Source organism: Salmo salar, chromosome ssa19, assembly GCF_905237065.1.
Source record: "Salmo salar chromosome ssa19, Ssal_v3.1, whole genome shotgun sequence".
NCBI lineage: Eukaryota > Metazoa > Chordata > Actinopteri > Salmoniformes > Salmonidae > Salmo > Salmo salar.
The window spans coordinates 69,437,699-69,450,579 of record NC_059460.1 but is presented as its reverse complement, the minus strand read 5'-3'; the positions used below and the strand labels follow the sequence as shown (position 1 = coordinate 69,450,579).

Genomic DNA, 12,881 nt, shown 5'->3' with positions numbered 1-12,881 from the left:
GTCACACTGTGTGGTCCTACTCAGTCACACACTGTGGTCCTACTCAGTCACACTGTGTGGTCCTACTCAGTCACACTGTGTGGTCCTACTCAGTCACACTGTGTGGTCCTACTCAGTCACACTGTGTGGTCCCACTCAGTCACACTGTGTGGTCCTACTCAGTCACACTGTGTGGTCCTACTTAGTCACACTGTGTTTTCCTACTCAGTCACACTGTGTGGTCCTACTCAGTCACACTGTGTGGTCCTACTCAGTCACACTGTGTGGTCCTACTCAGTCACACTCTGTGGTCCTACTCAGTCACACTGTGTGGTCCTACTCAGTCACACTCTGTGGTCCTACTCAGTCACACTGTGTGGTCCTACTCAGTCACACTGTGTGGTCCTACTCAGTCACACTGTGTGGTACTACTCAGTCACACTGTGTGGTCCTACTCAGTCACACTGTGTGGTCCTACTCAGTCACACTGTGTGGTCCTACTCAGTCACACTCTGTGGTCCTACTCAGTCCAACTGTGTGGTCCTACTCAGTCACACTGTGTGGTCCTACTCAGTCACACTGTGTGGTCCTACTCAGTCACACTCTGTGGTCCTACTCAGTCACACTCTGTGGTCCTACTCAGTCACACTGTGTGGTCCTACTCAGGGGTCCTACTCAGTCACACTGTGTGGTCCTACTCAGGTTTCCTACTCAGTCACACTGTGTGGTCCTACTGAGTCACACTGTGTGGTGCTACTCAGTCACACTGTGTGGTCCTACTCAGTCACACTGTGTGGTCCTACTCAGTTACACTGTGTGGTCACAGTTGGCCACTAGATGGTGCTATGAGGTTAGACTTCTCTAAACTGCTCTAGTAACCCATAGACAAACTGTACACTGTATCACTTCAGGACAGCACACCCTGTATGCTTTCCAGTGGTTTTAGATCAACATAAACACAACAATAGACTAACTATCTTCAAACTAACAGAAAATATGTCAAAATCACAGACGGACTGTCATAACAAGTATTTTAAGGAAATATATTTGAAAATATATATATTATTCAATCCATTTCCACAGAACAAAGTGTAGGTCTTAAAGACCAGATACAGCAATCAAAATATAACAGAAAAAGAAAACATGCTGAAAAATTTTCTATGATGTTTGAAGGGGCTTGTAGGTGGAGGCTTGTAGGTGGAGGCTTGTAGGGGAGGCTTGTAGGGGAGGCTTGTAGGGGGAGGCAGAGCTACAGTGCAGAAGGCGCCAGACATGGTCAAGCATGGCTCCTTCACTTTTTCATCACTTTTAAACCTAGAGTGAGACATAGAGATTAGACTGTGTGTGTGTGTGTGTGTGTGTGTGTGTGTGTGTGTGTGTGTGTGTGTGTGTGTGTGTGTGTGTGTGTGTGTGTGTGTGTGTGTGTGTGTGTGTGTGTGTGTGTGTGTGTGTGTGTGTGTGTCCTCTTTACCTTTCTTTCTCCTGTCGACCCAAGGCGTTTTGGGATCAGAGCAGATCTTCTCACCTTTCACTGTGTAGAAGCTGAAACAAGACACAGAGCTTATTACTACTACTGTATGTGTGTGGGTGGGTGGGTGGGTGGGTGGGTGTTTGAGACTTACATGACGGCATTAACACAGGGTGGCATGGAGTTTTGGATGCGGTATCCTTGCAGTTCAGATTTTATAGGAGTGTCAGACACACTCGTGCAGCAGTTTGTGGTCACCTTACTGGGCCGACGATCTGAGAGAGGGGGGAGGAAGGAAGTGAGAGAGCGAAAAAAAACTGAAACAAAAGATTCTGAGATCTCTAAAGTAAGCGTTTTTATGAGAGTCTGACAGGAAACTATTAAGACATGAAGCCTATCCCACCTCAGAGGTGTCAGATGACTCAGCAAAGAATAACGTGGAAATCAACCGACCTGTGTCTGTGTCTGTGTCTATCTCTGTGTCTGTGTCTATCTCTGTGTCTGTGTCTATCTCTGTGTCTGTGTCTGTGTCTATCTCTGTGTCTGTGTCTATCTCTGTGTCTGTGTCTGTGTCTATCTCTGTGTCTGTGTCTATCTCTGTGTCTGTGTCTATCTCTGTGTCTGTGTCTGTGTCTATCTCTGTGTCTGTGTCTATCTCTGTGTCTGTGTCTATCTCTGTGTCTGTGTCTATCTCTGTGTCTGTGTCTATCTCTGTGTCTGTGTTTGTGCGTGCACAGGGTTGGGGAGGAACTAATTACATGTAATCAGTTACAGTGCATTCAGACCCTTTGACTTTTTCCATATTTTGTTACGTTACAGCCTTATTCTAAAATGTATTCAAATGTTTTTTCCCTCATCTACACACAATACCCCATCATGACAAAGCAAAAAAAAATGTATAGAAATTTTCGCAATTGTAATAAAATTTTTAAAAACTTCTATCACATTTACATAAGTATTCAGACCCTTTACTCTGTACTTTGTTGAAGCACATTTGGCAGCGATTACAGCCTCACCTATATTTGGGGAGTTTCTCCCATTCTTCTCTGCGGATCCTCTCAAGTTTTGTCAGGTTGGATGGGGAGCGTCGCTGCACAGCTATTTTTAGGTCTTTCCAGAGATGTTCGATCGGGTTCAAGTCCATGCTCTTGCTGGGCCACTCAAGGACATTGAGACTTGTTCCAAAGCCACTTCTGCGTTGTCTTGGCTGTGTGCTTAGGGTCATTGTCCTGTTGGAAAGTGAACTAATTTGTGGAGTGCTACAGAGATGGTTGTCCTTCTGGAAGGTTCTCCCATCTCCACAGAGGAACTCTGGAGCTCTGTCAGAGTGACCATCGGGTTCTTGCCAAGGCCCTTCTCCCCTGGTTGCTCAGTTTGGCCGGGCAGCCAGCTCTAGGAAGAGTCTTGGTGGTTCCAAAATTCTTCCATTTAAGAATGATGGAGGCCACTGTGTTCTTGGGGACCTTCAATGCTGCAGACATTTTTTACTACCCTTCTCCACATCTGTGCCTCGACACAATCCTGTCTTGGAGCTCTACGGACAATTCCTTCGACCTCATTCCTTGGTTTTTGCTTTGACATGCACTGTCAGTTGTGGGACCTTATGTAGACATGTGTGTGCCTTTCCAGATCATGTCCAATCAACTGAATTTACAACAGGTGGACTCCAATCAAGTTGTAGAAATATCTCAAGGATGGTCAACGGAAACAGGATGCACCTGAGCTCAATTTTGATTCTCATATCAAAGGGTCTGAATACTTATGTAAATAAGGTATTTCTGTTTTTTATTTTTAATAACTGCAAACATTTCTAAAAAACTGTTTTCACTTTGTCATTATGGGGTACTGTGTGTAGATTTATGAGGAAAAAAGTAACAAAATGTGGAACAAGTCAAGGGGTCTGACTACTTTCCCAATGCACTGTACATGTAATCTGATTACAAAAAAATTGCAATCAGTTACGTTACCAGCAAACATGCAAAACTAAACAGTTAAAATACATTTAAAAAATACAGATAACTGTGGTTCGTGGACCACTCTGGGTCTGAGAGGTGTCCGAGTTGTAGAGGGTCTATCAAAAAGCTTTAAATTACAGTAACTCAATGGTAACTGTAAGTGCATTATGACATGTTCTGCATTTTAATGTGTGTGTGAATATAGTATATAGCATATACTGTATAATCATATTTAGTTCTAGAATATATTCAATATATGTGTAGTTTTCAATCATTCACTACATCAATCAATCAGTGAATCAATACTCACAGTTGGCAGAGACAGAGGCGAGGTACACACACATGGTGATCAGGAGTGCCAGTGAGAGGGTCCTGGACTGGAACATGGACATATTGACTGACTGATTGACTGAATGAATGAATAAATGACTGACTGACAGACAAACAATCACCGTGAGAGACTCTGCTAGGCACTAAAGTACGGAGACGGGTCGGTGGTCGTTCTGATTGGTCTGGTAACCGTGGCGATGAATCTGTGAAAGGCGGTGGAAGTGCCAGGGGTTTTGTTTCTGACGGTGGGTTACATATACTGTACTGGTGGAAACACCCACCTTGCTCTTTTTGTTTGTGTGTGTGTTATGGTGTGATGCGGTCAGTATTCGTAACGTTATAGTCACACCTCCACCCCCCTCTCTCCTTATCTTAACAAACCACCAACACCCCCAACCCCTGCAGCAGTATTTCGGAGAATGATGGATTAATAAAGGGTACACACACACACAGACACACACACACACAGACACCAGAAGGTGTGAAAAGTCGATGCTGCACATTGTTTTTTTCTGTGCACCACAGCATCAAATCAGTCAGACTGACAACTCAAAATAATATTTCCATCATTTTATTTTCTATTTCAGTTTCATACATTTTCTGATCTTTATAACTCATTATTGTTGAATAAATAAGTGGAAAAGGAAATTGCTCTTACAAACATTTCTTAAAATAACATTGATTGATCAAAAATAAACCAATTAAATGTATAAGTACTTAATAAATAAACGTGTTAAATAACATTAAGAACTCATTGGCATAATGAATTACTAAAAGTCATCATAACTACTTGAAGAAATGAATTAATAAATACACGAGACACTGGCCTTGAAGATATTTCATAAATAATGATGACAACTGAATTAAATAATAACTAAAAAGATATCAAATCTGAGTGTAATATGCAAATTGTAAGTCTGTTTTTTTAGAAATGAAGAAGTGGAACTTTGGTGGAACTTCAGCCATTGGCAATGATTCTATTGGTTGGCTGTTGACTGCTGAGTTAAGGCATTCTCGGTTGATTCCTGATGAGGGGAGGAGGAAAGAGATGTAGGAGAGGAAGTGAGAGAGGGAGGAGAGGAGGAGGCAGGGAAAAGAGAGGAGAGGAGATAGGAGGGAGAGGAGGACAGTGAGGGGTGAGAGGAAGTTACGGAGGGAGAAGAGGGGGAAGCAGGGAAAAGAGAGGAGAAGAGCGAGTGAAGAGAGGAGGAAACAGACAGAGGAGAGGAGGAGAGAGATGGAAGAGAGGAGGGTAAGAAGGTAGAGGTGGAGGTGAGAGAGTTGGAAGAGGAGGAGAGAGATGGAGGAGAGGAGGGTAAGAAGGTAGAGGTGGAGGGGGGAGAGTTGGAAGAGGAGGAGAGAGATGGAGGAGAGGAGGGTAAGAAGGTAGAGGTGGAGGTGAGAGAGTTGGAAGAGGAGGAGAGAGATGGAGGAGAGGAGGGTAAGAAGGTAGAGGTGGAGGGGAGAGAGTTGGAAGAGGAGGAGAAAGATGGAGGAGAGGAGGGTAAGAAGGTAGAGGTGGAGGGGAGAGAGTTGGAAGAGGAGGAGAGAGATGGAGGAGAGGAGGGTAAGAAGGTAGAGGTGGAGGGGAGAGAGTTGGAAGAGGAGGAGAGAGATGGAGGAGAGGAGGGTAAGAAGGTAGAGGTGGAGGTGAGAGAGTTGGAAGAGGAGGAGAGAGAAGGAGAGGAGGGTAAAGACGAAAGGGTGGAAGTGAGAGAGAGGGGAGAGAAGTTGACTGAGGGAGGAGAGGAAGGTAAGGAGGTAGTGGTAGGGGAGGAGGTGAGAGAGGGTGGAGAGGAGGAGAGAGAGGGAGATGTTGAGCTCCTGCGGGCCATTCTAGAAAAGAAAAAATAAACACAATCAGTTTCCTATTCTCTTTTGTTCTTTCTCTGTGTGTGTGCACGTGTGAGCGTGCGTGTGTGATAGTTAACTTACTCAAACTGTTGAATCTTGCGGCGTACCCAGGGTTGTCTATAGTGACAACAGATCAGACCCTTCTCTGTCTCTAAGCTGCAGGAGAAACTTTGTTAACACTGAAACTGAAGGGGTTTGACACAACATGTCTGGAGGCTTTGGCACAACATGGACACCACATACTGTAAAGCACTTTGTGACAACATATGAGACTAAACTGGATAAACCTCAATGAAATAAAGACTAAAAGATCTGTTCCTTACATGACAGCCCGTACACAGGGAGCGTTATAGGCCTGAGTCCAGTAGCCTGTGATTGGATCGGTCACCTCGCTCCTGGTCACTGTCTTACAGCACGACGACAGCTTCTCTCCATCTATTCAGGGGGAAGAGTTTTCAGAGAAATTCAGAGAAAGAAAAATTGCCGTGCTCAGCTCAAATGTTTGTAGTAACAAAAAGTACCTGCGCACTGAATTCAAAAGGCATACAGTATAGGTCTACTTGAATAAAGGAACAACCACACTCACTGAAACATTCTTTAATCTTTTTTTTTTGCAGCAGATGTCAGAACAAACGAATGCGTTTTGGCGGCATCCCTCGTCATCATCATACTTACATATTCTCAAAGAAACAAATCATCTTGACCTGGCAATCACTTCAAAAACCATGTACCTTCCACCTCTAACCACTTAACACACACCCCCTCCCCTCACCTGTCCCTGTCCAGACCAGCGTTGCTATGACGATAGCTGCTGTCCAGATCTTCACCAGAGTTCCACAGGTCACCATCTTTACTGTAAATCTCAGATTCAACTGGTACAATACAAGTTGAATAAATAGATGAATTAATTCTCTCTCTTCTCTGGCAGGCTGCTCAGCTTAGCTCAGGGTCAGTTCTGTAGTGTCTGTCTTCACCAGGGTTGAGGTTATATAAAGGCCTGAAAGCAGAAGTGGCACTTCCGGTTCTCTCTTCTCTCCTTTTTTGTGAATGACAGAATGAATGAAAGACTGCCGGGAGTTTCTGCTGCGTCAGCGCAGATCGTTTACCAAGAGGAAACACTTTCATCAGCATTCCGTCTGGAAGAATATGACATGGGTCTTCCCCAGAATGGCCGTTCGGAAGATCAGACTGCCAGTATGACAGTTGAACTAAGCTCATGAGGTATTTATAGGTTATATTCTTCAAGAATCAATCAGTACATATGTAGAAACTGCCGATTGACTCTTTAAGGTATGGCCTAATGACTGAGCTAAACATGCTCTGATGAAGGCTTTACTAATGAAAGATAAGGTGATTTTGTCCTTTATGTCCAAGATTGAGTGGCCTTACTTTTTCTTTTGTCAGTTGACTTTAGTGTCGGGTTTAGGATGATGACATCATCGTGACACCATCCCAATGACACATGAAAGTTGCAATCTTAACCTTTGAACAGCATTGGGTTTTATGCTGTCAGACCAGGGGTGGCCAACCCTGGTCCTGGAGAGCTACAGGGTATGCAGCCTTTAGTTATGCACCTGATTAGCCTAATGAACCAGTCATTAGTCTTCTTACTCAGACGCATGAACACGGATGAAATCATATATGACTTATATAATTTCCGTCTGTCAAAAGTACATCTCATCCCTGACAATCATCTCTGTTGTAATTTGTCAGACAGTGGAGGACTCCCATTGGAAATGCATTGGCTCCATCTGAAATTCTAGACAAATTCCCAATGTGGCCACGGAATAAGGTGTGTCGTGCTGGTAAGGAACTAACCCTGTAGACCCCACTCCTTGTAGATCTCCTGGAGCAGGATTGGCTACTCCTGTGCTAGACTGGTTATTGTAATTAATGTAGACTGAACAAAAATATAAACACAGCATGTAAAGTGTTGGTTCCATGTTTCATGAACTGTTATAAAAGATCCCAGAATCGTTCCATTCGCAAAAAAAACTAATTGCTCTCCAATTTGGTGCACAAATTGGTTTACATCCCTGTTAGTGAACATTTCTCCTTTGCCAAGACAATCCATCCATCTGACATCTGTGGCATATCAAGAAGCTGATTAAACAGCATGATCATTACACAGGTGCACCTTGTGCTGTGGACAATAAAAGACTACTCTAAAATGTGAAGTTAAATCACACAACACAATGCCACAGATTTGAGGGAGCGTGCAATTGGCATGCTGACTGCAGGAATGTCCACCAGAGCTGAAGCCAGAAAATGGAATGTTCATTTCTCTACCAACGTCATTTTAGAGAATTTGTCAGTATGTCCATCCGGCCTCACAACCACAGACCATGTGTAACCACGCCAGCCCAGGACCTCCACATCCGGCTTCACAACCACAGACCATGTGTAACCACGCCAGCCCAGGACCTCCACATCCGGCTTCACAACCACAGACCATGTGTAACCACGCCAGCCCAGGACCTCCACATCCGGCTTCACAACCACAGACCATGTGTAACCACGCCAGCCCAGGACCTCCACATCCGGCTTCACAACCACAGACCATGTGTAACCACGCCAGCCCAGGACCTCCACATCCGGCTTCACAACCACAGACCATGTGTAACCACGCCAGCCCAGGACCTCCACATCCGGCTTCACAACCACAGACCATGTGTAACCACGCCAGCCCAGGACCTCCACATCCGGCTTCACAACCACAGACCATGTGTAACCACGCCAGCCCAGGACCTCCACATCCGGCCTCACAACCACAGACCATGTGTAACCACGCCAGCCCAGGACCTCCACATCCGGCCTCACAACCACAGACCATGTGTAACCACGCCAGCCCAGGACCTCCACATCCGGCCTCACAACCACAGACCATGTGTAACCACGCCAGCCCAGGACCTCCACATCCGGCCTCACAACCACAGACCATGTGTAACCACGCCAGCCCAGGACCTCCACATCCGGCTTCACAACCACAGACCATGTGTAACCACGCCAGCCCAGGACCTCCACATCCGGCTTCACAACCACAGACCATGTGTAACCACGCCAGCCCAGGACCTCCACATCCGGATTCTTCACCTGCGGGATCGTCTGAGACCAGCCACCCAGACAACTGATGAAACTGTTGGTTTGCACAACCAAAGAATTTCTGCCCGAACTGTCAGGGAAGCTCATCTGCATGCTCGTCGTCCTCACCAGGTTTTTGACCTGACTGCAGTTCAACGTCGTAACCGACTTCAGTGGGAAAATGCTCAGCTTCGATGGCCACTGGCACGATGGAGAAGTGTGCTCTTCACTGATGGATCCCAGTTTCAACTGTACCGGGCAGATGGCAGACGTTGTGAACAGAGTGCCCCATGGTGGGGGTGGGGTTATGGTATGGGCAAGAATAAGCTATGGACAATGAATACAATTGCATTAATTCTATGGCAATTTGAATGCACAGAGATACCGTGATGATATCCAGAGGCCCATTGTCGTGCCTGTAACAACCTGGCTCATAGTTCGTAACAACAAAGGGAAACCACGCATAACTTAAATGTAAAAAGGAATACATTTATTAAACTAAATAATAATAAATACAAAAATGTAACATCATCTATGGACATCTGTAGGATCAATCAAATTCAATCAAATGTATTTTATAAAGCCTTTTCTACATCAGCTGATGTCACAAAGTGCTATACAGAAACCCAGCCTAAAACCCCAGACAGGGACAGTAGTGTATGTGGTGTGTTGTATGGTGAAAACAGGTGGTGGAAGCCAGTCTGCCAGTCAGCCAACTTTTATAGCCTGCAGGCCAAGCCTGCCCAGGTGCGCCACATTAGCTAGCGATCCTCCCAGCTCTGCAGACTGGCCTCCTGGAACAAGCAGACTACCAAACAGGAGATCCCAGCAGATCCCCCAAAATGAACGGGGTTCCACCACAAACCTGAAACAAAAACAAATCACCACTTATTACTAAACATAAAGAAAACACTCACCTATACCCCCTGACCCACCTCTGCCCTCCAGGCTGCCCCTCCCTCTCCCACCTATACCCCCTGACCCACCTCTGCCCTCCAGGCTGCCCATCCCTCTCCCACCTATACCCCTGACCCACCTCTGCCCTCCAGGCTGCCCCTCCCTCTCCCACCTATACCCCCTGACCCACCTCTGCCCTCCAGGCTGCCCATCCCTCTCCCACCTATACCCCCTGACCCACCTCTGCCCTCCAGGCTGCCCATCCCTCTCCCACCTATACCCCCTGACCCACCTCTGCCCTCCAGGCTGCCCATCCCTCTCCCACCTATACCCCCTGACCCACCTCTGCCCTCCAGGCTGCCCCTCCCTCTCCCACCTATACCCCCTGACCCACCTCTGCCCTCCAGGCTGCCCATCCCTCTCCCACCTATACCCCCTGACCCACCTCTGCCCTCCAGGCTGCCCCTCCCTCTCCCACCTATACCCCTGACCCACCTCTGCCCTCCAGGCTGCCCCTCCCTCTCCCACCTATACCCCCTGACCCACCTCTGCCCTCCAGGCTGCCCCTCCCTCTCCCACCTATACCCCCTGACCCACCTCTGCCCTCCAGGCTGCCCCTCCCTCTCCCACCTATACCCCCTGACCCACCTCTGCCCTCCAGGCTGCCCCTCCCTCTCCCACCTATACCCCCTGACCCACCTCTGCCCTCCAGGCTGCCCCTCCCTCTCCCACCTATACCCCCTGACCCACCTCTGCCCTCCAGGCTGCCCCTCCCTCTCCCACCTATACCCCCTGACCCACCTCTGCCCTCCAGGCTGCCCATCCCTCTCCCACCTATACCCCCTGACCCACCTCTGCCCTCCAGGCTGCCCCTCCCTCTCCCACCTATACCCCTTGACCCACCTCTGCCCTCCAGGCTGCCCATCCCTCTCCCACCTATACCCCCTGACCCACCTCTGCCCTCCAGGCTGCCCCTCCCTCTCCCACCTATACCCCCTGACCCACCTCTGCCCTCCAGGCTGCCCATCCCTCTCCCACCTATACCCCTGACCCACCTCTGCCCTCCAGGCTGCCCCTCCCTCTCCCCCCTATACCCCCTGACCCACCTCTGCCCTCCAGGCTGCCCATCCCTCTCCCACCTATACCCCCTGACCCACCTCTGCCCTCCAGGCTGCCCCTCCCTCTCCCACCTATACCCCCTGACCCACCTCTGCCCTCCAGGCTGCCCATCCCTCTCCCACCTATACCCCCTGACCCACCTCTGCCCTCCAGGCTGCCCATCCCTCTCCCACCTATACCCCCTGACCCACCTCTGCCCTCCAGGCTGCCCATCCCTCTCCCACCTATACCCCCTGACCCACCTCTGCCCTCCAGGCTGCCTCTCCCTCTCCCACCTATACCCCCTGACCCACCTCTGCCCCCCAGGCTGCCCCTCCCTCTCCCACCTATACCCCCGAACCACCTCTGCCCTCCAGGCTGCCCATCCCTCTCCCACCTATACCCCCTGACCCACCTCTGCCCTCCAGGCTGCCCATCCCTCTCCCACCTATACCCCCTGACCCACCTCTGCCCTCCAGGCTGCCCATCCCTCTCCCACCTCAGCAACCTCAGATCCCAAGGAGCACTTTAAAAGGGAGAGAACGAGAGACAGAACCAGGGAAGCAAGAGTGAAACAGGAGAGGATAGGCAAGTTATCTAAAACAATAACAAAAAACTACGGCATAGGGGCGCGGGACAAGTCAAGGATGTTTTCTTTGACCTTAATATGGCCAAAGTCCAAATTGTACGGCTGCAAAACCAGCACCCACCTCACAAGCCTCTGATTAGGGTTCTGCAAGGATCGCAGAAACGTCAGGGGATTATGATCTGTGTACACCATGAGAGAGGTGCCACCTGAACCAACATACACATCAACATGTTGGAGAGCCTAAATAAGCGCAAGCACTTCCTTCTCTACCACAGAATAATTGAGCTGGTTCGAGTTAAACTTCTTAGAGAAGTAACTAATTGGACGGTCCACCCCCTGAATATCTGCCTGCAACAGAACAGCGCCAACGCCTACATTACTAGCATCTACATGGAGTATTAATGGATGATTCAAACGAGGGGCAACAAGCACTGGGGCAGAACACATTAGTGTCTTTACATTCTCGAATGCAGCTTGACATCTGTCCGACGAAATATACTTCACCTGAGCCTTAAGCAAGTCGGTCAAGGGTGCTACCACAGAGGAGAAGTTCTTACAGAATCTTCAATAACAACCAACCATACCACTGGGCAAACTACGCCCTGACTGACCACTTTGCTGAGATAAGTGACCGTTGCTTTAACAAACTCACATTTGACCAGATTAACTTCATCCGTCGCCATCACCTCATGTTTCAGCATGATAATGAACAGCCCCATGTTGCAGGGATCTGTATACGATTCTTGGAAGCTGAAAATGTCTCAGTGGCCTGTATACTCATCAGAAATGTCACCCATTAAGCATGTTTGAGATGCTCTGGATCAACATGTACGACAGCGTGTTCCATTTCCCACCAATATCCAGCAACTTCGCACAGCCATCGAACAGGAGTGGGACAACATTCCACAGGTCACAATCAACATCCCGATAAACTCTATCCAAAGGAGATGTGTCGCACTGCATCTACACCCCTACCTTTTTTAAAAGTTATCTATGACCAACAGATGCATATCTGTATTCCCAGTCATGTGAAGTCCATAGATTAAGGCCTACTGAATTTATTTAAATTGACTGATTTCCTTATATGAACTGTAACTCATTAAAATGTTGCGTTTGTTCAGTGTAGTTGCTCTATAGATTAACCAACATCCTGTTATTAGTCAGAGTTTAAGTTGGCTGACAGGATGTGTGTGTGTGTGTGTGTGTGTGTCTGTGTGTGTGTGTGTGTGTGTGTGTGTGTGTGTGTGTGTGTGTGTGTGTGTGTGTGTGTGTGTGTGTGTGTGTGTGTGTGTGTGTGTGTGTGTGTGTGTGTGTGTGTTTGTGTTGCCTAACCATGCAGATGAGAAATTAACACCTCTGTGTTCCACCGAATGTTAACCAGAAATCAAATCAAACTTTATTTGCCACATGCGCCGAATACAACAAGTGTAGACTTTACCGTGACTTTACCGTGAAATGCTTACTTACAAGCCCTTAACCAACAGTGCAGTTCAAGAAGAAGAAAATATTTACCAAGTAAGCTAAAATAAAAAGTAAGAATAAAAAGTAATACAATAAGAATAACAATAATGAGGCTATATACAGGGGGCACCAGTAACGAGTCAGTGTGCAGGGGTACAGGCTAGTTGAG

At 47.7% G+C, this 12,881-nt stretch overlaps 2 protein-coding genes across 2 annotated transcripts; both read right to left on the bottom strand.

The window, feature by feature from the left end:
• Nucleotides 1-1,008: 1,008 nt before the first annotated feature.
• LOC106579498 (eotaxin) lies at nt 1,009-4,100 on the bottom strand. Its single transcript, XM_014159443.2, has 4 exons — nt 3,713-4,100; nt 1,602-1,722; nt 1,451-1,521; nt 1,009-1,293 (listed from the first exon to the last, which is right to left on the bottom strand). The coding sequence occupies exons 1-4, from the start codon at nt 3,792-3,794 to the stop codon at nt 1,271-1,273; spliced, it is 297 nt and encodes a 98-aa protein (XP_014014918.1). The 5' UTR covers nt 3,795-4,100; the 3' UTR covers nt 1,009-1,270.
• Nucleotides 4,101-4,287: 187 nt separating this feature from the next.
• LOC106579499 (DNA-directed RNA polymerase II subunit rpb1) lies at nt 4,288-6,537 on the bottom strand. Its single transcript, XM_045702629.1, has 5 exons — nt 6,359-6,537; nt 5,910-6,021; nt 5,668-5,742; nt 5,353-5,568; nt 4,288-4,932 (listed from the first exon to the last, which is right to left on the bottom strand). Exons 1-5 carry the CDS (start codon nt 6,432-6,434, stop codon nt 4,710-4,712), a joined length of 702 nt encoding a protein of 233 aa, XP_045558585.1. The 5' UTR covers nt 6,435-6,537; the 3' UTR covers nt 4,288-4,709.
• Between the last annotated feature and the right edge of the window lie 6,344 nt (nt 6,538-12,881).